At 43.1% G+C, this 26,491-nt stretch overlaps 1 protein-coding gene and 1 long non-coding RNA gene across 2 annotated transcripts; one reads left to right on the plus strand and one right to left on the minus strand.

The window, feature by feature from the left end:
- Window positions 1-18,701: 18,701 nt before the first annotated feature.
- Window positions 18,702-19,084, minus strand: LOC310760543 (large ribosomal subunit protein eL31-like; the record flags this gene model as incomplete). Its single annotated transcript, XM_083609285.1, is given in 2 exon segments — window positions 18,702-18,988; window positions 18,991-19,084. Coding segments are annotated over 2 exon segments (342 nt in total), but the record flags the coding sequence as incomplete, so codon positions are not given.
- Window positions 19,085-21,655: 2,571 nt separating this feature from the next.
- Window positions 21,656-24,234, plus strand: LOC310766919. Its single transcript, XR_014550526.1, has 3 exons — window positions 21,656-21,874; window positions 22,158-22,218; window positions 23,050-24,234. It is a non-coding gene; the product is annotated as an uncharacterized lncRNA (long non-coding RNA).
- Window positions 24,235-26,491: the final 2,257 nt, after the last annotated feature.

The following is a 26,491-nucleotide window of genomic DNA, read 5'->3' on the forward strand; positions in this document are numbered from 1 at the left end:
CACAGAACTCTGACCGAGGGAGAGTCCCAACAGGGTATATATGTAAGTTCCATTTTGAACTGTATTTTGCATCTTAAACTTCCTCGATCAAAAGTATCCCAGTAAGCCTTTGTCCCCCTGGAACAGGTGCCTAGGCTTGCTGGCCCCTTGCCTGGGATCTCTGCTCATCTGTGTCTTCATATGTCTGTTTCCATAAAGGTTGAATCTTGAAAGGCTTATTCATGAGCCTATTCCCCGAAGGAAGGCCAGTCAACCCTCTCATTCCCAACATGTAGTAATGCTTGACTAGATTCAGACCCAGTAAGAGGAGGTCAGCACGGCTGCTTCTTGCCAAGGAGAAGAAAGGAGGGAAGCAGCTCCCCCTCAGTGTGGATCCCTTTCCTCAAATTTAATGAATGGATCCCTTTATAAACAAGATAAAATTAAACCAATCAAATTCAGTTGCTCAGTTACTTTACAGCAGTTCATTATTTGGTACAAATGTAAGGATCTATACAGCTATACAGACAGATTACTTGAGTGACTGCCTTATCTTTTATGTAAATACCCTGTAGGTCACTGTGGTCTGTAGGAGATCTGCTTCTTCAAGTTCTATAGATATCAGAAGACTGTTCCACAGTAATTGAGAGCAGGGCTTTCAATGTGGCTGCCCCTGTTGTGTGGAACAGCATACCTGTTGAGATACGAACAGGCATCCACTATCTGTGCTTCTCAGAGACACTTGAATATATTATTGTTCTGACAAGCTTTGCCAGTTTGAGTGAATATGTCTTGCCATGGCTGTCCACTTTTTATTGTTTTAAAGTTCACCTTCTGTTGATTTTTGTGCAGTTTGTAACTGTTTATATTAGCATTTTAAAAAATACTTTGCAGCTTTCACAAAATAGTTCCATGATTCTAATCTGTGTCAACTCAGCACAATCCTAAGCATGTAAGACAGAGTGAGTTCAGTCGGGCTTTCTCCCCAGCACACGAGTAGGGAATCTCTGGCCCACAGGATGAATTAGGCCCCCAACTGGCTCACCAGCTCATTTTGGGCAAGCCATGCTCTCCTGCCTACACCTGACATCATAAGGACATCAGGTGTGGGGTGAATGAAGCCATGGCTCAGCCAAAGGGGTTTGCAACCACATTGTTTTGCAAACACCGACAATCAGCTGATTGCTGGGGCTTGAATAGTTTAGGACTTGCTCTGCCCACCAACCCAGCTTGACACACTGGTTGTGTGGGAAATCAGGATTAGCCCGCCAACCCACATAGAACTGCAGCCTTGTTTCCTTGTCAGTGCCCAATTCTGTACATGTTTATTTAAACATAAGGCCCACTGAATGCAGTGGAGCATGTTTCAAAGTAAGTATGCATCAGACTGCAGCCTTAGAAGAATAAAACACACCAAAGTTATTTTTTCTGTTTTATTATCTCTGACTCACCTGCAAATAACCTGGGTCAAATGGAGCCCCTTCAAACAAATGATGTGTGTGCTTGACACACTCCAGAGTTTTATGTTTATATTCATCTCCACTAGAAGTTGTGTTTCAACTCAGGTCAGCTGGATCTAAGTCACTCACCAAAGCCAATCTTTAATTTGTCTCACAATGATGAAACATCCCCTGATAAGATTCTGCTGCCTTGATGTTATTTCCATTGCATTGCATTCCCTGCTTGAACAAGCCTCCTCTGTGGAATATATATATCCTTCCCCCTAAGCAACTATCTTACCCCCCTCTTAGTTTGTCTTTTAATTATTATTTAAATTATTAATTGCTATTAATCCTGAATGAGTTCATGACGGGGTCTACCTTTAAACTCCTGGACCCCTGCCAAGCTGTGTATATATAATATTCCTTTCGTCATAAACCAGTCCTTGTAGCCCTTCCATAATTTATGGCTGCTTTTCTCTGAAGTACCTCAAAGTTATCTGAATCAATTCTGAGGCTGAAAAACCACACAGGATTCAGCAAAGGAAGGTGAGTGACTTCAGAGTCTCTGGCTAGAAGGAGGGGAGTCTTTAGGAATGCCAAGAAAGCGATCAGAGGCCACTGGCTTCTTTGAACAATCAACATTACTGCAAGGCTACATTCAGACATGGGGATTGCTGTGTTTAATTTCCCTGGATGCAATACTTTCCCAGTTGCTAACGTTCCTTTTACACTGCAGTACCTGCTGCATTATGGAACTGTGGCTTTCTGATCAATATGCTGCCATGTCATGCTAAATCGTGAAACTATGGGAAACAAATGTATGCGGAGATACTGCCACAAATTTTGTTTGGTGATTTTCTGGATCAGCAGGTTTGCAAACAGACTTTTTTTTTCTTCCTGGAAGCAGTTAGCATGAAAATGAGCCACTAAACTTCCAGTAGTTTCCGCTGGATTTCCAGAAGTGACTTCTGCATCGTGTGAAAGATTGCATAAAAGGCAAAACAAAACAATTAGGTGAGGAAATGTCAAGAAAGTGGAATAAAGTGCTTTCTGAACATAGCCTGTGTTTTGGCAGAGGCAGGAATGGATAAGCATATTGAGCCCATATATTAAGATCATCTTCAGAGTCCGTCCTCCATGTGCCCCCACCATCCATAATATAGTGACCAGTGACCAGAAAGAGAGTCCTTCATTCACAGTACCCCATTTGTGGACTTCCCTCACCTACCTGGTACCCACATCTTTTCAGCTCTAAGCCAAAACCTGTCTAGTTTAAATCAGAGCTGAAAAGATGTGGTTCTTCCCCCTCCCCATTTGATCCTCACCACAATCCTGTGAGGTAGGCTAAGTTGAGAGACAGTGACTGGCTCAGTGGCTCAAGAACACTCAGTCAGTTTCATGACCGAGTTGGGATTTGAACCCTGGTCTCTCAGGTCAAAGTCCAGGACTTTCACATTTCTTGGCATGAGGTGTTTGAGCTGTTGTTCTGTTCAATGCCTATTTGAATTCTCCCTCTCCCTCTCTCCCTTGTATTCTTTGTAATTTGCTGGATTTTATGTAAACAACCCTGGAGGCATGTCTGAAGGATAATATATAAATTTAGTAAGTGAGTAAATCAATGCAAATGTAGGACCGTTCTGACTTCATTGTGTAGACAGACAAGCTGTGTCTCGTCTTTCCTCTAACTGTGTGGTAGCTCTCATCAAATAGCTGTGGAAGAAACCCCCTGTCAGTAGAAGGGTGCTGCCCTGGCTATTCCCAGATCCACCTGTGGGATTTTGCGTTCACCATGTTGCACATCTCTCCTGTTTTAATGGCACTGGTATGCTAATAGGGCACCACTATCTCCTCTGAAACAGCAAGTCTGCCCATCCTCACCCCACTGCTACCAGTGAGGATGTGAGAGACATCTGCGAAGAAGCGATGGGACTGTCTAGGGCCATTTGGAGGTGGTTCGGCTATCTAGTTTGCTTACTCAAAGGAGAGGATGCTTGGCACTCTTTGTTTATAAGAATGGGGGTGGTGGAGCTGCTTTGATATCCTGTGTGAGCTGTATGAGCTGATCTGGTATTGAGCATATGGTTACATGCCTAGGACTGATAGATAGAGAGAATGAGCAGTGTGTTTCTGTGTAGTGCAATTTATGGAATCTGCGTCTACAGGGACAGATGAACTATTATTGAAATCTTGGGTTCAGAGAAGCCTGTCATCCCCCCCCATCCGTTAACAAATACAGTAACATTTAGTCTTTAACTATGCAGGTGAAATAATAAAAATAGGATTCTCCTGATTCACCTTGCATCTACACTGAAGAGTCATTGGCCTTGTTAAAGGGAGTACGGGACCTGACAGCAATTCTTTACTCCAATGCCTTTCAGGTGCCCTCCCCTACATAATGAATTGCTTGAAAATTGCTGCATATCAGCATAAACACCATTTTTAATTTGAATTTGCAACACTTCTCAGCAGAGTTCTGCGAATCTTTAGGCTGAGGAAGGCTCTAAAAGTTCAGCAATATCTGTGGTTCAAGACAGCCAGTGTGGTGTGGTAGGTTTAAATTTCCACACAGCTGTGAAGCTCACTAAATGGCCTCAAGTTAGCATCTCAGTTTCTCAGCCTAATCTACTTCACAGGGCTGTTGTGAGAATAAAGTCAGAGGACCCTGTGGAGATAGCCCTGAGCTCCTTGGATGAATGCAAAGGCAGGAGACAAATGTGACAAACACCCTGCTGCAAAATGATTGCTTTCAAAGCCCTTCACTTTGCACATTTTGTGTTTCCTCTATCCTGCCTGCATCAGAGTGAACATGCATTGGAGGTTTTTACTGATTGATAGGAGGTGAGATAAAATGCTTTAGCCTGGCTGTGCGGGCGCAGAAGAGTGTCTGCCTGTCACCTGGTGTTTAGACAATAAATCACTTGGATTTACTCTCCTCAGGACACTATAAGGCTGGAAGTGTAAACAATGTGGCTGTGGCAGTGATGGAACATCACAACGACATCACAATGGGGGCAGCATGTCATGTGCTGACTCTGTGAGATGCATCCAAGTTGCACAGGAGTCTCCAGGTAGGGTATCAATTAGCAGGATGTTGGGGGAACTTGGAGAGGGAGGAGAAACTACCCATTCATGGGGCCACATTTTATTTCAGTTTTCACCTGCTCCAGAACGAATACAAGGGCTTCTGATCCAATTTTGTTTTGTGCTCCTCTAAGCTCGCAAAAGTTGATAAATATTGTAGAGGTTCAAGCAAATGCATAGCATGCGTATGTTGAGAGCCTTCCTTTCCCTGGAGCCGCTGTTTCTGAAGCAAATGAAACAAGAACTGTGTTAATAATCCTACTTGGCACTTTTAATCTTCAAAGAACTTTGCAGATTTTAATGAAATCACTTGCCTTTCAACAAACCCAACAAGAGAGGTGGGGAAAATATAGAGAACATGCAGAGACCCCCCTAGAATGAATCTGAAAGCGGAATTCGAGAGACACTGGGTCTCTTCCTTTTTTTTTTTACCCATAATGTTTTATTGATTTTCATACAGTTCAACACATTCAATTCAGTTTTAATACAACATTCCCTTAGCATTTTGACTTCCCATCCTTACTTCCACGATGCTTTTGTTCAGATCCTTTATCTGCTACCATAAATACAGTACCTTTTTCTAAAACATATATCCTACATTACATTCCTTAGTCCCACTCATTCTTTTGCTTATAGGCACTAGGTCTCTTCCAAGGGGTGCAAAGACTAGACTTCCTTGCCAAATGCTAGTTGCATTCCCTTCTCTTGGGCTACATTCACACCACATGTTTAAAGCACTATGATAGCACTTTAAACACCATGGCTTCCCCAAAGAATTCTAGCAGCTGTAGTTTGTCAAGGGTGTTGAGAGTTGTTAAGAGACCCATATTCCCCTCCTAGAGCTATATTTCTCAGAGTGGTTTAACAATCATTCCCTATTCACAGTGAACTCAAGGAACCCAGCAGTTTCATGAAGATGTTCAAAAACTGTGGGAGGTAAGTTGGGCCATTGCAGGACTCCATAAGCCAAAAAAGATCAGCTGAAGTTGGAGTCTACCAACATTCCCATTCTTGGACCAATCCTCCAGGCATGATGGGAACTGCTGCAAAATAACATCCTTTCTTTCCGTCCCAGCTAAGTGGAACCTGAACAGGTGCACCACACACTACAAGTGTCCACTAAATACGGTAAAAGAAGTACGAGTAGATGATTTATCTATTTATTTGCTTGCTTGCTTACTTGCTTGCTTGTTGCAGGTCCCACTACTAGTAGTAGCAGCAGTAGTAGCCATGGCTGTGTCTGTTCATATGGCCGCTCTGCTTTTGTGCTGAGTCAGCTGAGGACATTGCAAAATTTGTTTGTTTTTTCCTCTTACGTTCAGTTCACACATCCTCCTTTGCCTCCCATAGCTCTGGCTGTGAAGGCGCAATTGTGGCCTCATTGATTGTTCACCTCCTGGAATTGTCCCACATGTGCCAGTGCAGTGTCAGAATCAATATCGCAGGCTTCGTGCAGAGACTGTGCTGGGGCCAAAAGAAGCAATTTGCTTACTGGGCAGGTTGCTGTGAGATAATATTGTGTCAGGAGGTGAGGTTGCAGTAAGAGTGGCAATAAATGTTTCTTTTCCTCAACAAGGAGAAAGAGGGGATTGATCAGCTTCAGCTTCAGATCCTTCTAGAGATAAAATGTAACTGGAGGAACAATAATTTCATGTACTAATGCTCCCTTAAGGGGAAGCCCTTGCAGAGCTTCACATCCCTAACTCATTGCAGGTGTGGCAGTGGGGCAGCATTTCGCCTCAGGCGGAAAAACATCTTGGGCTGCCCCTGCTCTCTGGCAAATCAATCTGAGCTTTACTCACAAGTGGCTGTTCACAGGCAAGAAGTGTAGAGTGCTATCTGGCCTCTTTCTGTGTTGTCCAGCTGCCTATCTCAACCTGTCAATTATGCTGATCCAACACTGTTGAAGGAAAGATCCAGCTACGTATGAGCAATATTCTACTCCAAGGGCTGCAAAGATGTGCACCCCTCTACTCATTGCTCACTCAACCACTGCATGGTGCCACTGCACAGCTGTTCTGGGTGTTCACTGGGTAATACTGTGGCAGTGCCAGCTGGGCTGAACTGAGACAAAGATCAACATGGGAAACAAACTACAGTGGGTATCACCAACTGGAACAACTGCTTCAAAGTAATGAAGCACATTATTACTGTAATGCACAAATACAGCACAGAGGAGAAATGGTGAGGAGGACTTCCACTCAGGCTTGGCTCAGCATACCTCTCCACATCAATCAATCAATCAATCAATCAATCAATCATTTTCATGGGATTGTATATTTTAATTATATTTCAATGCGTAGTAGGCTTCTAAGTTATTTGCAAGTACAAAACCAGTTTTGGCATTAAGCCATCTATAATGTATTATTTCTTTATATATTTTCTAATTGCAATGTGGTGTTGGGAACAGGAAGTCAAATGCATATAATAAATACATGTGCACGCATCTTTCAGTATGCAGCCCCATTTTATAGCTGAGAGACACCAGGGCACACCAAAATGTGGGTATCCTTGCTGAATTGGGACATCTGGAATACATGCTTTCATTCATATATACTAAAGGACTTATGATGGCCCTTTAGTATAAGATAAAAGCTAAGATTTCGCTTCTCCAAAATTAGGGTCCAGAGAGGAAGTGCATTTGTTACACTCTTGGAAAATTTGCCCAAAATATGTGGAAGCCGTGCAGCAATCAGGGATGGGGGTGAAATTTGGTCCGGTTCACATTTTAATGCAAATCTATCTAATTAACTGTTCCCAAAACAGTAAGCAAAATAAAATAAGCTTTGCTTTAGTACTTACACACAGCAAAGGATACCCTCCATTGAGAAACTGTTAACACTTCACTGGTATCTTTGCATATTCCTGGGAAAACTCCCATTCATGCAAGTTTTGCCTGTCTCCGCTATGTGCTTCTCCAGTGAGCATTTGGCTATATAGGAATCATGGCTACAGATTCTGTTCTATTTTTGGGCCATGTCTTTGAATGCCTTGCATTGTGGTGTACAGGAAAACAAGGGAGGCGCACACATGCTTCACATGCTGGAAATAGAAATTCCACATTTATAGGCTGCTTGTTGCTTTCTCACAGCTTCTGGCATGCTTCAGTCTGCCAGTCACAGTGAACACAGTGTCCTGGGAGTGATGATCATTGTGAACAGATGGTCCCACGAGGGACAGACAGATGGCCCAGAGACTGGAAGCTTCTAGGGATTTTGATGGAACAGAGAAATCAGGCCCTATTTCTCACTCCAGGGTTCCATGCTAGGGACAGGCTAGAGCCCACCTTCCCCACCTTGTCACCTCCAGCAACTTCTTGTCATTTGTGCTATTTAGTAGGAGCTAGTTAGTGCTGGTGCACTAGATCCCAGTAGTAAAGCAGTGCTCACCCTTCTGCTCTGCCTGTATCTTCAGAGCAGAAGACATTTAGCCCAGGAAACAATGCAATAAGCAAGGAAAGCACTTTGACTAGGGGGGAAAAACCACTTCTTTGGGTTTCCCAGGTAGTTCACAACATTGTTTCAGACTACCGCCTTAGCAGTGCAAGCCACTTAGTATTGAGACCGGAGCCCCAAACCTTTCTCCTAGTCACTCCTCAGAATTTCATCTCAAGCTACTTGTTCTCTTCCTAGGAGATTACATGATCCACATAACTCACCAGACTTGGCATCAGATGTTGAATTCCTCATATCTCTTTGAAAAGGGGGAACATGTTTCTGGCTTTGAAAACAAGCTGGGTGGGTCAGAGCTTCTGGGATCTTAATTGGGGCATTCAACCCTTGGCAATTTAATCTCTAAGTGGTCTCCAGGGGAGAAAAGAATCAAATGGCTCTTAGGTCACACAGCTGCAGCACAATGCAATACTTTTGGACACCTGCTGCTTTGATTGAGAATTTGGGCTCTGGCAGTCCTCACTAGGGATGGAAGGTTCTCTCAGCTTTGGTTCTTTCCATTTCTCTTTTCCCTAATCTCAAATTCAGTTCACATTTGTGTAGCAACTAGTGTTAAAAAAAAACCACACCCCTCGTGTAAATTCTTTAACGTTTCAGTGCAATCCAGCAATTAGTATCTTGCAGAGCAGTCAGGGGGGTTGTCAAGTGAAGTAAGCAGTGGGGCAGAGCCCCCACAGTACCTAATGAATGCTTTTAGACACACATTGGTTGGAGAGCTGTATCACAACATTCAGGTAAGTGCAAATTTCAAAGGATGGCTGTGTTTCACTTCTCATATTGTTTCAGAAAGTGAAGATTTGATCGTTCTGTGAAGAGAATCAGATTTCTTCCCCATCTCTAGTCCTCAGCTTCTGCTGGAGGTTATGAGATCTAAGTTAAGCTATTGCAGGGCCTTCGACATGTTGGTAGAGCATTGGCTATGCCTGGGAGCTGCCCCAGGTCCTGAACTTCTGGGTCCCCTGCTGTTCCTAATCTTGTTCTCCAACTCTGTTAAGTGCAATGCAGAGGTTGCTTCTGAGTAACTCTAGCTGATAGGCAGTACCCATGAGTTCTAGCTTACTGTTCTGGAGGCATATAGCCTATCCAGAAGAGGACACGGGGCACAGCAAATATGCACAACAGGTCTGCTGCTTCATGCTGATGGCAGCTCTCTTTCATCTTCATTTGCCTCCTTTCTATGTCCAGCAAGAAAAGGGAAAAAAGAGGCACGCCTCTAATAGACAAAAGCAGGAAACAAAACGAAAAACCAATTGCAAATGTACAGAAAGAATATATAATAGAAATAAATCACAAATAACAACAAACAAGAATAGCACGTGCATCATGCGCTGGTGCAAATTGATGTAGCACACAGTAGGACATAAACAAAGCAAATGCTCAATATGCATGTACAATAATTATGAATTCACTAGTTAATATAGTGATTTTACAGAGTAATTATAAATTCACATGCTGGATATAATTGTTTGATGGATAGCCTGAAAAGATCCATTTTGAGAAATTCTTCAGCATAAACCATCCATGTATTATGAGAAGAACGACAATCGGAATCAAATATGAGGCATACATTTATTTATTTTTTGTTAAATGTGGAATTTATTCCCCCAACAATGCCAGCCACACAGCATTGTGAGTTGGGTGGTAGACCTCAATTTTAGTGCCTCCCAAGACCTCAAGCCAGGAATATCTGCTCAGACACATGGGCATTCTTACTAGTCAATCTCTTTATAAGGTGATTTTTCTTATTTCATCAGTAACTTTTTTTGAAACGATTGTTGATCTTATATTTGCCATCTTCAAGATTCAGGCTTTTAAAAAAAATGTTCATTAGGGCAGCACTTAATGTTTACAATCAGTCAGTCAATCAATCAATCAATCAATCAATCAATCAATATTGTGTTACTGTGAGGCAAAACACAAGCCTATTTCACTGGTCTTTGTTGGGGTAAGTTTATAATAATTGGGCAGTTGTGCCATGACAAAAGCCATATGCAGTTTGGTGTGTGTGTGTGTGTGTGAATGGGTTCACAATTGGCTTACAGGGCACCATGTTGGCAGAGCACTATGATGAGGCCTCATAGTGACATTTACATATTTGCCCCAGGGTGACTGGACCAAGTGGCAAAACAGCTGAGGGGAACCCCTCCTCACAGACCCTTGAGATTCATGTTGGAGATTCCTCAATCTCCACCACCCTTATCAGCTACAATCATTACTCCAGGTTTTACTGCTGAACAAGAGCTCCTATCAGCCCCAGCCAGCGTGGCCTATGGTCACAGATGATCAGAACTGGCACCAAAGGTTTTGCGCACACCAGAGTGTCTATCCAGGTCAAGACTCTACTGTCCATAAAACTTCCGCTTTACCTTGCTACTAACCCAACTGCACATTGATCTCTTAAACTGTATGCAACATAGCACTACATCTATGGTTCCATCGGGACAAAGATCTTCCTTTAGCAATGGAAACTTTCCTCTCACTTCCCCCTGCATCCCTCAAATCTGTTCTAGGTTCTACCCAACCTTCTGGAGTTCTGTCTTCAAGTACTGCCTCTTGACTCAGGAAGTAACTATTTGCACATTATCAAGGCTTCATTGTTCCTAGGTCTGCTTCTGCCTTCCTTGAAGCAGACTAGAGTGCCCTGTCACACTGTTTGGTAATTGCTGGTGTGTGTAGTGTGAATATGCAGAGCCAAACTACCAGCTAACTCAGAGTGTCCCATTGCAAGGCACAACTGCCCAGAGGGTATGGCTTGTGGAGGATGCTTGCTGTGGCCACAAGTGTGAATTCCACAGGATCTTAAATTTCTTTGAGACTCAGCTTACATTTGTAGTTTTCTCACCTGCTCAACTTGGCAAAAGAGACCTGCACCCTCCTTCTGGCATGTATATATGCAGACATTCTTTAATCACATAGTTGTGTTTTGTAAATCTGGCAAACATTCTCACCTTGCAGCATAAAAGAACTCAGACATAAAATTTAGACTAAAAGCTGTTCTAAACCCAGTCTTCTTTCCTTTGCTTTGTCAATCCAAAGTGCATTAAAATTAAACTCCCGTGCTTCTCGAAGCTGCCTCTGTTATTATTGGAACTGATGCACATTTACTATAGCCAATCTATTTTTATTTGAACCACTTATGCTGTATGAAACCGAGCATAATAACTCGAGTCAATACAGATATATCTGTTTTTATTTAAACTTATAAGTGTGCTAAAAGCAACAAATGTTTTCCCCACTGAAAACCAATACAGATATATAATACATAGAGAAGATATGCAGCAATCAAAACAGTGGTGTCCAGTTGCTCCAGGGGCTGTTTTAAGAAACCATTGCATCTTATTTTGGACAAGTTTAGGAAACCAAAGTTAGCAGAAGCTGCATCCTGAGTGCAGTGAGTGGTATCTGGAGTTGGTCCCTTTTAGTAAAGCTGCTATGAGTAAGCAGGGAACTACTCGTTACTAAGAGAACTAAAACCAGCAGGGGCAATTTCATGAGATCAGCTTGGGTCTGAAGTAGGAATTCAGCTTATTACACCTTGGCAGAGAAAGACCTTCTAGAATTTGTGGAAACTGTTGTGCAGTTTACCTTATGTTCACATGAATTATGTTCCATTTAGTTAGGCCATGCATAGTAATCAGTGGTGCACATGTGAGCACACTTCCCCGCACAGCGAGTGATCCTAGATACACTGTGCAACATTCACTTTTGATAAGAAAAATACTAGTTCACTAGTTGCATATTGTTTCCTAGGTGCATTGCATAGATTCCACCCCTTTTGAAGAGAGTTGCAGGTGTGTTCTGGGATGGGGATGGAGAATGACTTAATTGTGCATGGTTCCTCAAGTATTATTTCATTTATTTATTATATGCATTAATATTCCATTCTGAAGGTGTGGACCAAATAAATAAAACCAAAAAGAGACCATATGAAAACTAAAACCAAAAATTGACAATAGAATTTAGACCTTGACCAGTCTGTTCATTTGGTTCTCCATTTAAAATCCTCTTTTACCTTTTACCTATAGCTATTATGCTGCTCAGAGCAGAGGTCAATAACATGAGGGCCACCTCCAGATACTGTTGAAGTTCAACTCCCATTAGCCAGCATAACCAATAGTCAGAGATTATGGGAACTCCATACCTTGGGCTTAGAGAGACGCTTAATAAAACCATAGAACTGTAGACTTGGAAGGAACCTTGGTTAGTCCCAAGGGGGGACTGCATAACCCACCCATGGGGTCTGTGGCACCATTCACATAACAAAATACCATAGAGATATCAAAATTTTCAAAATAGGGGGTCCGTGGCTTGACTTTTGCAAAACAGGGGTGCTCAGTACTTAGCTATTTGGGAACCACTGATAAAGCCCAACTCCCTGCGATGCAGGAATCTTACATGGTCCCCTTACATGGTCCCCCATACTGGATCCCGTGGAACTCCCTTCCATTAGAGGCTAGACTGGTCCTCTCTCTACTTTTCTGTTGCTGGCAGACAAAGACAGGTGTTTGGCCACTAACTGCCTGTTGTGAGAGGGTCTGCTGTTGTTCTGTTTTGTTTTGTGTGTGCCTTTAAATGTCTTTTTCAGTGCTGATTTTTAATAGGGGGAGGGAAGACGTTTATGCGTATGCATGTGTGAGGAAGTGTCAGTGAGGAAAGGCATGGTTTGCGCCTCTGGATCAACCCAAGTTACCCTCAGTTTATAAAGATTCAGCAGCAGATTAAGTTCTGATGTTTCCACGACTCATTTGGCCTGAACCCAACAGTTGACACTGATCTCATGTGATTTTTTTTCTCAGCCCTTTAGAAGTCTGATTTCCAAGCCGTCTCCCACCCAGGTGGTGGTGGGAATGCCTGATTTAGAAAGGCAGTGGAGTTTCCTAATGTGTTTTCACAGCAGCTGCTCATGGGTCCCTCCTGCTGTGAGTCAAGAGGTTGCCCTGCAAAGTTGGATGGTGTAAAGGCTTCCATTGCTGTGAATCTTTGCCTCTCATCTCTGCTGCTTTCACACCTCGGTGGATCTCATTCTTCCTCATGCCTTCACCACTTATATTAGCATATCTTTCTCAACTGAGGAGCCTGGCATTCAGATAACGCCATATTCCTTTGTCCCAAATCATTCTCCCTCTCCTCTCCATGTTGCAGTGAGCAAGGAATACTCCGTGTCAAGTTAACCATGAGAGACCAGGTCTGAGCAGTACAACACGAGGAAAAGAAGGGAGACAGTGTCTGAGTTCTGGCATTAATAACACCCAAACTTCCACCAATACAAATACAGTGAGCTCCAATTAATCCTGTGGCTAGCAGGGATCCGTGCCAACACAGAGTCTCTTGGTGTCAAACTAAATCTGAATCTCACATTGACAGTATTGGGCATTGCTCTTCTTACACAGTAGCTAAGTGCTGGTGGTAGAGGATTGGGTAATGCTGGAATGGGGAAGCTGTGGCCCTCCAAATGCCATCAGATTGCAAACCTTGTCTGTCTTCATGAGCAGGGCCTATAGTTGAGGATGAGCCACAGGCTCCCCATCTCTGATGTAGCAGATGACGGGAATGACATCTGCCTGAGACCCTGGAGAGCAGCTGCCAGTCAGAGCAGACAATGCTGGGAGGTGGATGGACAAAAAGTCTGACCTGGTATGAAGCCATTTCCCATGTAATCCAAGCTATTCATAACAGTAGAGCAGAACAATCAAAACTGTAGGAAAACAGCATAATTTATGTCAGGGTAAGTTATTCTGAAGTCACATGCTCCTATGACACACTCCATTTGGCAGTGAGGCTACGGCCAGCTGAACTGAGCATGGCAGAGGGAAAGCAAGCCTTTAAAATAGGGGTTGATTTACACCACCTCTTTTGCCAGTGTGGCTTCTACTAGGTTGCTAGATTATGTGACCAAGCTCAGCAGAATATGGAAGAGGGGAAGCAGGGGGGCCAGGGCCCCTACAATATTTTCATGAAGGGGGATAGGCCCCCACAAAATTCCATGGTGATCCTCAAAAGGATGCGTCAGGACAAAGATGCTTGGCGTCATTTGGAGGCTTGCCAGAGTGCCCTCCTGGAAGGCGCTCTGGTGATCTCTACCTGGGATGCATGTGAAGAAGCATCTTCACTCTGTGCATCCCTTTGGGTAAGGCAGCTGGCAGTGGGTGAGGGATGGCGGGCTGAGTTGGCCTGGCCTGGCCTGATGTCATGCTGCACCGCCATGATGTTGTGGGGTGGGGTGCATTGGTGCATTGGGGTAAGTCTTCTCCTGCGCTGTCCCCCCCCCCCATTTTTGAGACTTCCCACAGCCTAGGCTTAGTGAGCTTTAACTGGCCTATGCTGACATATCTCTGGCTGAGTTTGGACAGCATAGCCCTTGTTGGCCCAAACCCAGCCAGAGATCTATCTATTCCAAACTCCACTCCTCCTGCTGGATCTTGGGTCTGGATTGCTCCCTGATCCCCACCATGTCTTCTCTTAACCATCTTTGCCTCCTTTCCCTCTGTGTTGCAGTGACCAAACAATGCTTCTTTGTCAAATTCCAGATATGGCTCTCCCCTTGAATCTTTAGGGGCAACTTTATGCTGAGTTTTCCATTACAAAAGGAGGAATATTATGTCAAATATTTACTAAAATACGAGCTTCAGCAAAGGGCATATTTTGTTGCTATACCCCCGTGCTCATTCTTCCTTTGTAAAGTCTCCTGTCCATTCTTTTCATTTCCTGCTTCCTTAAGGGAAACAATGGTATTCCCTACAGTGCAAAAAAATCTGCTAAGTTTACCCAAGAGAGATTCTATAGCGGGGCGGGATAATGTCATCAATACTGAAAACTAAAGCTTCCTCTTCTTGTTCATGCCTGTCTTTTTAGCTCACTTTGGCTTACCCATTTGCTCCCATTTTTGCAGTCCTCCCCTCCTTGCAAAAAAAGAAGAAGAAAAAAAGAGAGGATCTTTATGAAGGAGAGTATTTATTTGAAATGATGAGAGGAAGCAAACAAGATAAAAATGGAGAGATAAGTGACGAGACGGGATTTCAGTCCTGGCCTAGGTTTCAAGTGAACGATTGTCAATACTAATAACATAAACCTAACTGTGAAGGGGACCCAATACACAGTGGCTTGGGAATGCTTACAGACATCTGAAAATTTAATCAGAGGGTGCCATCAGAAATGTAGCCAGTGTGTCTGGAATTTGGGTTTAATGCATTTGTTTGAAATATTCTACATTGGTGAGGGGGGAAAGTGCAGGAGATATTTGCATGAGATGCAGTTGCTTTGCTGTGTGGGGAGAAAAAATCTGTCTTCTGTACAACCATAGAAACAAAGGAGAGATAACTCACCTTGTGTTCCACGATAGTTGTGCATGGTCCATGTGATGAAACTTGGCCACATCTGTAAAATGGGCACCCCACCAATAAGATGAGCACTTCAGTTCAAGCGTAGCCAAGAACTGCTCACTTTGACCTTGAAGCCCTACAAGCTGCATATTACCTCCAAGTTTAGAAGCTGCATACCACTGAACACCAGACAGAGGGAGCCACAACAGGGAAGGCTCTTGTTTTCATGTCTTGCTTGTGGGATTTCCTGGGGCATGTGGCTAGTCACAGTGTGGTAGGATCCAGATCAGGGTGAAAGGTCTTTAACGCTTTCATGCCCTGCTGCAGTTTTGATTCAGATCCATCTTCCATACTATCTATTTGTTTTGGTCAGAATACTCATTGAAGCATATGGGAGACTCCCTCCTTGCCTTAGCACAAACAGAAGGTGCAGGAGCCCTGATCTTGATCAGAACTTCAGTGGGTGGGCAAAGGGTTCAACCTTCTAGCCCTGGGCCACCCGGGCCAGCAATCCAATTTTAAAAATCATTCATGTTCTTGCTAACCCTTGGCTCTGAAGTCACACCATGGAAATGCATAGCTACTGGCTGATGAAGTATGTCTGGTGGGGCTGCTACTACATAGTGCTGCTATCTGCATAGTGCTGACCCAGATGCTCCTCAGACTCAAGTACTGTCATGGACTGTCAGGGCTCTGAGGAACAGGTGGAAGAGGTGTTGGGAATCTGATATGAGATACAAAGACAGTGGAATTTGCTCCCAGCACCAGTCACCACATGGAAGCAGCTTAAGGTCCAAATAGTTTTCTGTTGCAGAAGATAAGGCTCAGTAAAACAGTTCCAGGCATAGATATATACAGCTTGTAGGCTTTTGCATGCAGATACGTGCAAGTACAAAGTATCTCCATTGTTCCAAATACACTCCAGCAATTCCGGACATAACACTGGATATGTAACACCAACAGACTGATAACTCAAAGAGTAACTGCAGACTAACAGACACTACTGAGCTGACATGGATTAATCACAGATATAGTTAGGGCACTGGGCCGTTACCATAGCAACTTGCTTAGCTGACCTTTCCCCTGTGATTAGCTCATCCATGGGATGATTTACGTTCATGAAGGAAATTAACCCCTTCTTATGTCAAGTTCATCCAGCAAAAGGTAGTGGGGGCAGAGACTGATCTAGGGGAAGAGGGGACAATTTATGGGGTTTTGTACCTCCCATGAGGCAGGAGCCAGAGCTTGAGGATGGGGAGCAGTCTGAGCAGTCAGAGATGAGGGAAGAGGATGTGCCAGGAGCAGAGGGAGAGACAGTGTCTGAAGGGATGGGGGTCAGCCGAACCAGCTTGGCCCCCTCCCCTACTGTCTCCCATGACCAGGAGGGACTAGAAGAGGCAGGCACAGCAACAACTTTAGTATAGGAGAAGTCACAGGGTGCTTTCACTCACTATGCCAATAAATAACGAAACTACCTGCTGTTTGTCCTGCTTGGACTGTGGCTCAGGACAGGAACATCTTCATAGTGCCAGTTTGCATTTCTTAGTGCAGAAAGTATTGATCTCATGTGTAAATATTCTTTTCTATTTGGATTAATACAGGAGGATTCTCGAAGCTACTAGAGGCTTCTCTTTGTGAGAGAAGCAGAGGCAGAAGGGTTAATGATTGTTTGGGTTATACCTTCTGGGAAGCTGCTTTGAAATAGTTCTCTTATATCTATTCTGCAGAGTCATGCTGACTATAAATATAGGCCAGAAGGAGCCTGGGCCTTTTCTCTTTCTTTCTCTTCCTTCTGGTGTGGTGTTTCTGTTTCTGTATAGTGTTAAGGTTTAATCTTGTTGTAAGTTTATAAGTTTTGTAAGTGCTGCAACTCTGTATGGACTGAGTCAATCCTGATTGTATTGGATTTGATAAGCATTACACTACATTTGCCTTCAGCACACGTAAAAGCTCTGCTGAATGAAATATTGCCTTTGGTCTATTTTTTGGAAACCCTGCTAAACTCTGCAACATGTTTAAGTTTTTTCCTCCACACCTGTGACACATAGTGCTGAACGGGGTGTTCATTTACTATCTGGTGCACCTTGTGGGATGATAAGTGTGGGATTTCCCACTCAGACATTGGTGTGGTCCTTCCTTGACCCTCCATGAGAAGGTACTATCCATCTGTTTAACCCCTCAGCTCTGGATGGTGAAGAAAGAAAACTACTCTGAAATCTAAAATGTTAACTTTGCAGCTCTAAGAATAAATAGATAAATAGATAAAATCCTCAGAAACCTAATAGATTTCTAGGCCTGCACCCGTGAAAAAGTGTTGTTGACATTAAAGGCTCATTACCTCAAAGAGGAATAAACAGAAGTCATTTATCATCATCATTATGATGATCATCGCCATCATCATTAGCGCTGCCATCTTGAAGTCAATCTCACACTTGTTGTTGGACGGAAGCAGATTTTAATGTGTGCTTATCACAATTGTACATGGCGAGGTTTTGCATGCAACAGATTACTTTGTGACATTGAAAATAAGTACATTTCATAAACAGTAATGGAGCTGAAACACAGCTTGATCCCAGCAAGGTACACAAAAATGATTAGAGCCTGAAATGAGAAATTAAGTTTCTTTTAAAACAAAGGACACAAAAGTTATTCACTGTGGTAAAGCTAAATGAGAATGTGCTTATAAAAAAAATATCTCCTTCAGTGACTTTCTCCCATAATGTCTCATTGTGGCTCAGTGGATAAAGTATATGGATTTGGGGGGTCGGGGGAGGTTGTCCGTGAAGCTCAACCAGTGGCAAGGGCCAAGACACAATCACTCAGAACTAGCCTACCTCATGCAAGCTGGCTGTGAGGTTAGGTGAAAACTTTAAAATGTACTAGGGGGGTGTACTAGAAGGGATAGTAACAGGAGGAAAGCATTAGCTGCTGCAGGTGTAATGACTTTTTTTGCCTTACGAGTATTTAGAGGGCTTGTCCTATCATTAGACAATGTGAGGCAAATGCCTCAGGCAGCAGATGCTGGGGTGCACAGTGGAAAGCAGAACTGCATTTGCTACATAGCATCTCCTGACCCGCCCTCCAAACTAGCCTGCTGCTTCAAGTGTGGCGGAAGACACAACACCTTCATCAGTGGCAAATAAAGATTCAGCTGCCAGTCCAGTCAGCTTCTCTGTGTGGAAAAGCAAGAGTTAAAACCAACAATGCGTAGACAAAGATTTCATTGCAATGTTCTGAATGAAAGCTTTGATGCATGAAGGAAGTATCAACGATAAGTGCACCTTCCTGAGTTTGCAGGCAGCCTGAAGTGGAGACAATTCGTGAGTTTGGAAAGGATATGAGGTGAAAGGGTATTGTTCCTGAATGTGCAGCCATTAGATCCATTTTAAATATTTGTTTATTTTTATTTAACAGGATTTATACACTGCTTTTTTAAAATGTCATAACATTTTTATTGTAATGAAAGATTAGTTTTCATCCACATTAACAGTCTGTAGGCTTTTGAAAGTGGTAACTGGCACATATGTGACCAGTGTATACAGTTTATTAGGTGAATCCTCATCTTCATTGCGTTTTCTGGATAAACGCACACGGATACGGTAAGGAACATTCCTTACTCCTTTTGCCCTGACAGCCTTGTTCAAGCGGGTGTCAATGCGTACATCAGGAGTCCCCATCTCCTTCATTGCAAATTTACGGATCTCCTTGAGAGCCCGCCATGGATCCGTTTGTGAATGTTTATAGTATATTCCCGAGTAACCACCTCATTGATGGCTGATCGTCCTTTCTTCTTTTCACCACCTTTCTTTGATCACCAAAAGCTCTAGGTGGTTCATTGCTGCTTTTGTAGGCAGTGAGGGGGCGGGACAGGGATAAGGAAGCAATTACCGTATTTTTTGCACCATAACACTCACTTTTTTCCTCCTAGAAAGTAAGGGGAAATGTAAAAGGCGAAAGATTTATACGATCTGAAGAGAAACCAGAGTATAGAAGTAGTGAAGAAAATAAAATACTTGGGAATATGGTTAACAACTAAAAATATTGACCTGTACCAGAATAACTATGTTCAAATATGGAAAGGTATAAAAAAAGACCTGGAGGTGTGGAATAGAATGAAGTTGTCCTTTTGGGGCAGGATTTCTACAATTAAGATGAACGTGCTCCCAAGGTTGTTATTTTTGTTTCAGACAATCCCCATAATTAAGGGGAGTGGAACCTTCAAAGATTGGCAAAAAGTGATATCAAGGTTTATCTGGCAGGGCAAGAAGCCAAGAATAAAATATAAATTATTTACAGATGCGAAAGAGAGAGGAGGCTTCGCCCTGCCAGATTTGAAACTATATTATGAGGCAGCATGTATTTGCTGGCTAAAAGATTGGATTAAGCTTGAAAACAAGGAATTATTAGATCTTGAAGGTTTCGACAACAGGTTCGGGTGGCACGCTTATTTATGGAGTGATAAGAAAAAGGTTCACAAAGGCTTTGGAAACCACGTCTTCAGAAATTCGTTAATAGAAGTATGGGACAGGTACAAAAGCCTTTTAGAACCAAGGGTTCCACATTGGTTATCTCCGTTGGAGGTTACGAGTGTAAAGAAAGTGAACATGAGAGGCAATTGGGCTACATATGGAGATTTGGTAATGAAGGAAGGAGGAAAATGGAAACTAAAACCATATGAACAAGTTAAGGACTATGTATATGATTGGTTACACTACTTCCAGGTAAATGAAATGTTTAAGAAAGATGCAAAGGAAAAGGGGTATATAGAAAAAGACTCTAGGTTTCAAATGGATATAATTAATAGTGATAATAAGATCTTGTCAAAAATGTATAAGATATTGTTGGAATGGTGTACGAAGGACGAAGAAGTTAAATCAGTAATGATACACTGGGCTAGAGATTTTGGATATAATATCCAATTTGATGATTGGGAGAAACTATGGAAAGAAAATTTAAAATTCACTGCATGCATGGGATTGAAGGAAAATGTGATGAAAATGTTCTATAGATGGTATATCACACCTGTCAAGTTAGCTAAAATGTATAAAACGGACAATAAGTGTTGGAAATGCAAAGAAAGGGAGGGAACATTTTATCACATGTGGTGGGAATGCAAGAAAGTTAAGAACTTCTGGGAAGGGATATATAATGAACTAAAAAAAATGTTAAAATATACTTTTGTAAAAAAACCAGAAGCTTTTCTTTTAGGTATCACAGGAAAAGAGATAAGAAGGAAAGACTGTAAGCTATTCCAGTATGCAGTTGTGGCAGCAAGAATTTTACTAGCCCAGAAGTGGAAACAGGAAGAAACACCGACAATTCAAGAGTGGAGAACGAAACTAATAGACTATGCGGAGCTAGATAAACTGACTGGAAAAATAAGATATTATAAAAATCGAAAGTTCATCGAACATTGGGGGAAGTTTGTAGATTATCTGAAAAATCTATGTGATTCACATACAACGCTAGTGGGGTTTCAAGAAGCACTGTAAAGGTTAAGATGTATTGTTCGGGAAAATATATATTGGTAAAGGTGAAAGTTAAAAGACAATGCAAAAAAGGAAATGCGTTATAGTTAGGAGTATATATGGATGATTACCAGAAAAATCGAAGGAAGTCTCAAAAGTATAATTTGTGAAATTTTGGCTAGAAATATATGATTTTTGCTGTAAACTAATAAAAAGTATATTGAAAAAAAAAAAGAAAGTAAGGGGAAATGTCTGTGCGTGTTATGGAGGGAATGCCTATGGGTGGCATGTCTACGGATTTTCCTCCTCTAAAAACTACGTGCGTGTTATGGTCGGGTGCGTGTTATAGAGCGAAAAACACGGTATGTATCCTATTCATTTGACATTGTGGTCAGAAGAGGTTCGTAAGTCCTCGTTTGCTAATGTGTCCAACAGCATGCCAGGGTATAATTCTCGACAGGGGCAACATGTCCTGTTCTACTGCCTAAGGTGATGCCCCCCCCCCGCCACTGCCCACACTGCTCTACCCTGCTGCTACCTCCCTTACCTGAAAAGTGTTGAAGTCTGTGAAGCAGTGATGCTATGGCCAATGGTTTCTGGTGAGATCTCATGAGATCTCGCCAAAATCTCATGAGATCTCATGCACCCGAGGTCTCGTGATATTTTTTTGAGATCTCACGAGATCTTACCAGAAGCCAGCGTCAATGCCAGTGCCACTTTTCTGCCCATGATGGAAGAGGCTGGAAGGGTGGGGACACTGCTTCATGGGCAGGCCAGCCCTGCTTCTCAGACATATGTCAACTAGAGAGATGAGACGTGAGCACTGAAGATGGGTGGAAATATTTGCACCAGTATTTCAACCCACTTATGACTATTTCTTAGGAGTACTTTGACTTTCTGGTTATCAGAAGATATAAAAATGAAAATAACAGATGCTCTTAAAATACACTGCCTTGTTGAAAAAATTGTTAGTTTGGTACATTCGTAAGTTAGCCTTTGAATCTTCTTAAGTGAATCTCCCCTTGCAGATCCAAAACTCTCTTTATGCTTTTCTTCCAAAACCTGAATCAACATGTTTGGAAGCAGAGCCATGGGAGGATGCAAAGCTCTGTTTTGTGCAAGTCTGGTAGCAGGTAAATTTGGATTTCCCTCTAACTTCCTTTCACTTTTTGTTACGGCTGCTATGCTGCTAGATCTTTAGTTTGAGGTATGCTGGTTCATTTCCTTATCTTACTATCTTGACAGCACTACTTCCTGGTTGTTGGGTCTCTTCTCATTTCCTGCAGATTTGCAGAAGAATTAGAAGAAAAAGATGAAGTGAAGCAAGTCAGAAAGCAAGTGACAGGATAGAAGTAGCTGTTTCAAGAGACACAAACGTGCTGCCACTTTTCTCTCTCTTCACACTGTTATCTATAGAGTGCAATGAAGCCCCATCAGAGACAGGAGAGACACAACTGTTAGAACAACTGCAGAGCAGGTAAAACATTTGCCATCTCTTAGAAACATTGAGTCATAAAGTTAGGAGGGACCCAAGGGTCATCTAGTCCAAGCCCCTGCAATGCAGGAATCTCAACTAAAGCATCCATGACAGGTGGCCATCCAATCTCTGCTTAAAAACCTCCAAGGAAGGAAAGTTGACAATGTTCCACTGTCAAGCACTTTTTAATGTCGGAAAGTTCTCCCTGATGTTCCATCAGAATCCCCTTTCTTGGACCTTGAATCCATTGGTCTGAGTCCTACCCTCCAGGGCAGAAGAAAACAAGCTTGCTCCATCTTCATGTGACAACCATTAGGATATTTGAAGATGGCTATCATATCTCCTCTCAGTCTCCTCTTTTCCAGGCTAAACATACCCAGCTCCTTCAACCGTTACTCGTAAGGCTTTGTTTCCAGACCCTTGATCATCTTGGTTGCCCTCCTCTGCACATGTTCCAGCTTGTCAACATCCTTCTTAAATTGTGGTGCCCAGAACTGGACACAGTATTCCAAGTGTGGTCTGACTAAGGCAGAATAGAGTGGTACTATTACTTCCCTTGATCTGGACACTATACTTCTGTTGATGCAGCCTAGAATAGGGTTAGCTTTTTTTTGCTGCTGTATCACACTGTTGACTCATGTTAAGCTTGTGGTCCACCAAGACTTCACATGTACTACTAGTAAGCCAGGTGTCTCTCATCTTATATTTGTGCTTCTGGGTCTTCCTGCTTAAGTGCAGAACCTTACATTTGTCTCTATTGAAATTTATTTTGTTGGTTCACTTTTCCAATATGTTTAGGTCATATTGAATCCCAATTTTTCTATTCTGCAGCTTTAGTTACCCCCTCCCAATCTGGCACCATCTGCAAACTTTATGAGCATCCCCTCAATTCCTTCATCCAGGCCCTTCATGAAGACGTTGAACAACAACGGGCCCAGGACAGAACCCTGCGGCACCTCACTTGTCACTTTTTCTCAGGAGGGCGAGAAACCATTAATGAGCACTTTTTGGGTTCAGTCAGTCAACCAACTACAAATCCACCTAACAGTTACCTCATCCAACCCAGAGGCAACATGCCTCTTATATCAGTTGCTGGGGATCTCAAGTGGAGAGAGTGCTGTTGTGCTCATGTCTTGCTTGTGAGCTTCTCAATGACATCTGCTTGGCCATGGTGGAAATGAAATGCTGGACTAAATGGGCCATTGGTTAAATCCAGCAGGGTTCTTTTTATGTTCTCATGAGCAAGCAGGCTACTGCAGCCAATACTTTTTTTTTTAAAAAAAAAGAAAGATAGTTTAAGGTTTGAGCAGCAGAGAAAATAAAGGAAAGGTCAGGATGGTGCTGGATGGTAGTGCCAGAGTTGCAGAAGTGGAAGAGCAGCTGAACGCCTAGTATCCCTCAGGGAAACAGCAGTGATTGAAAAAGGCAACAGCAGGCAGCTCAATACGGGTGGGTTTGTTTTCATTAGCAACAATCATGATAATATTTCTCTCCATGCTCCACTGCCTTTGTCCTTTTTTCTTCTTTTTTTTCCTAGAGTGAGCATTTGGAGTCAGTGTTTCTGCTATAACTAGGTCAGGGAGCCTAAGTAGGTCACGTTGTCTTTCTAAACGTGGTAAATCTGGAAGTGAAGCGAGGAGGAATGGCCTGTAAACAAAAGACAAAGGGCTGGGCTCATGCGTATATGTGCAGGCAGGAGGGCAAACCCAGAGAGATGTGTCATTGGAGCCTGCCATCATCTACAGCTTGGGATGTTATGGAGAGAATAGGGAAGATGGGAAAGGAGAAAGAGTATGGAAGGTGCTAAGGTGCCACGTGAGCGACTCAAGGGTAGTCGGGGCAGGAACAGCATTTGCAAAGTCTGGGCCGCCTACATTGAGCCATCAAAAGGAGATTTCAATCTCCATGCCCAAACTAGTCAGTAAGTCAAAGCCAATGGGAAATTGGGATCCAGATGCTGGTCATTGTCCATGGGGCAGTTGTGGAGATTGGGAAGGTACAGGGGGAAGACTGGTACTACTGACACCCGGGGGGGTGAGCTCAGGGATGGCAGGAGCACAAGAGGTGAATAATTCACATTTGGGTCAGTATATTGGAGAGATAAAGCAGATGTCCAGAAAGGAAGGATCATGGCTCAGTGGTAGAGAGCCTCTGCTTTGCATGCAGAAGGTCCCAGGTTCAGTTACCTGCATTTCCAGGTGGACTGTGAGAAACCCCAGCCTGAAAATGGGCTGCTAATTAGTGTGGACAATACTGCGCTGTATAGGCCAGTGGTCTGAATTGGTATAAGAAAGCTTCCTATGCATACAGAGGAGCAATTGTAATGCTGGAATAAGAACAAAAGGACAGCAGTAGGAGCTTCAGGAGGAACAATGAGAGGAAACCTCAAAATTATTATTCTGCAGTATTTATACTGGGAGCAGCCAATCAGTGCCCAGACTGCAGCCAATTCTGTAGTGCTTTCTGTTCTCGCATCATATGCCTGTAAAGTATGAGTAACATACCCCTTCATGCAACCCTGCATCTGATATGGACAAAGAGCTGGTAACCAACCAAACTTTCTTTAAGGTTTTCGTCAGGCAATCTCTAATGCTCCCAAAACATTGGAAATGAGAAGCATTTCAGAACGCAATGTTGTATATGACTCCGAAAATATCCAGTCCAAGGGCTTCTGTTTGTCCTATGCTTTCTAGACATGGCTCTGAGTGTTTTTTGTTCCTCCTGCCACATTCCCCGGGAAAACGTGCTCTTTAGTGCTGATTTGGAGCAAACATCAGTCTGTGAAAAACCCGATTGACATTTGCTACAATTCATTTGCTACAATTCAGCAGTAGTGAGTGGGTTTTCCCTTGGGAAAGGGGTGGGACAAGTGGAAGTCTGGGTAAGTCCAAAGTTACTGAAGTCCTGGCAAAAATTGGCCTCACTGGGAAACAGGTGTGGGTAGGTGGGAGTATCAAAGGAGACACTCAGCACTGGAGTGTTCATTATACAGTATACAGTGTATTGTCATTCTCAGCTAGGGAAAGGGGGAAAAGCCAATTCATATTTAAAGCTGAATCTACCTCATCTGCACTTTCAGAAACAATAGGCAATTTATTTATTTGCAATGCAGTTTTCCAGCCATGTAATGTGTACAAAATATGTACAGTCATACCTCATATTACGTTTGCTTCTTGATACGTTTTTTCAGGTTGCGTTCCGCGGTGACCTGGAAGTACCGGAAAGGGTTACTTCTGGGTTTTGCCACTCGCGCATGCACAGAAGCACTAAATCGTGCTTCGTGCATGCGCACAAGTGCCAAATCACGCCGTGCACATGCGCAGATATGGTGCTTCAGGTTGTGGGCTTTTCATGTTGCAAATGGGCCTCCAGAATGGATCCCGTTCACAACCAGACGTACCACTGTATATTAAAGTAAAGCAGGGGTGGGGAAACTTTGGCTCCATGAGATAGATTATTATCAGGATTGGCCTTGCAGGACAAATTTGACAGGTGAGTGGGACCACGTGGTCTCTCAATGAAATGATTTCATGTGATTGACAGGGGAATGGGGCTGCCCACCCGGCAAATGCACAGTATTCCAGATTTTCCCCTCCCCCTTTGAGCTCCCAATTGCAACATTTTAAAAGGGAATGTGGGGAAACTTGTAAAGGCTTTATGGCAACCTCCATGCTCACATTTCAGCCTAAAATATGAGTGCAGGGACTGTGGTTGAGTCAAATAGAGTTTTTGAGAAGTACATTAAGGTAGCAACCCCACTGCTCTTTCAGCTGAAATGGAGTGCTGGGGATGCCTTAAAGCATTTCTCAAAAGTGATTCTCAAAAGAGGATGAGGCCAATCTTCCTTTGAGTGAGTAGGTGGCAGTGGGTGGGGTGGTCAAGATTCCCCAACCCCACTGCTGCAGCCCACTTACTTAAAGGGTGGGTGCTGTCTGAAGCAGCTAGTCACTTCTCCTTGGGAAGTAGAGTGGGATGGATGCTTCAAAAAGCACGCCTGAGAACTGCTTTTAGGCAGCCCCAGTTCTTCTGTTTCAGCTGAAGCAGGATCATGGGCACTGCCTTCTCAAAAGCACTGTTTGAAACAGCTTGTGTGCTTCTTCCACCCACTTGGTGAAGTGCACAGGCTGCTTTAAACAGCGATTTTGAGAAGCACTTTAATCCCCTCTCATCAAATGATGAGTGAGGATTGAATCCTGCTGCCTTGACTGTGTGATCCTGCTTGCTGCTGGGAACAGGTCATATAGCCAAGGCAGGATGTAACTGTGTTCTCCTG

Source organism: Podarcis filfolensis, assembly GCF_964270895.1.
Source record: "Podarcis filfolensis genome assembly, chromosome: 1".
Lineage (NCBI taxonomy): Eukaryota > Metazoa > Chordata > Lepidosauria > Squamata > Lacertidae > Podarcis > Podarcis filfolensis.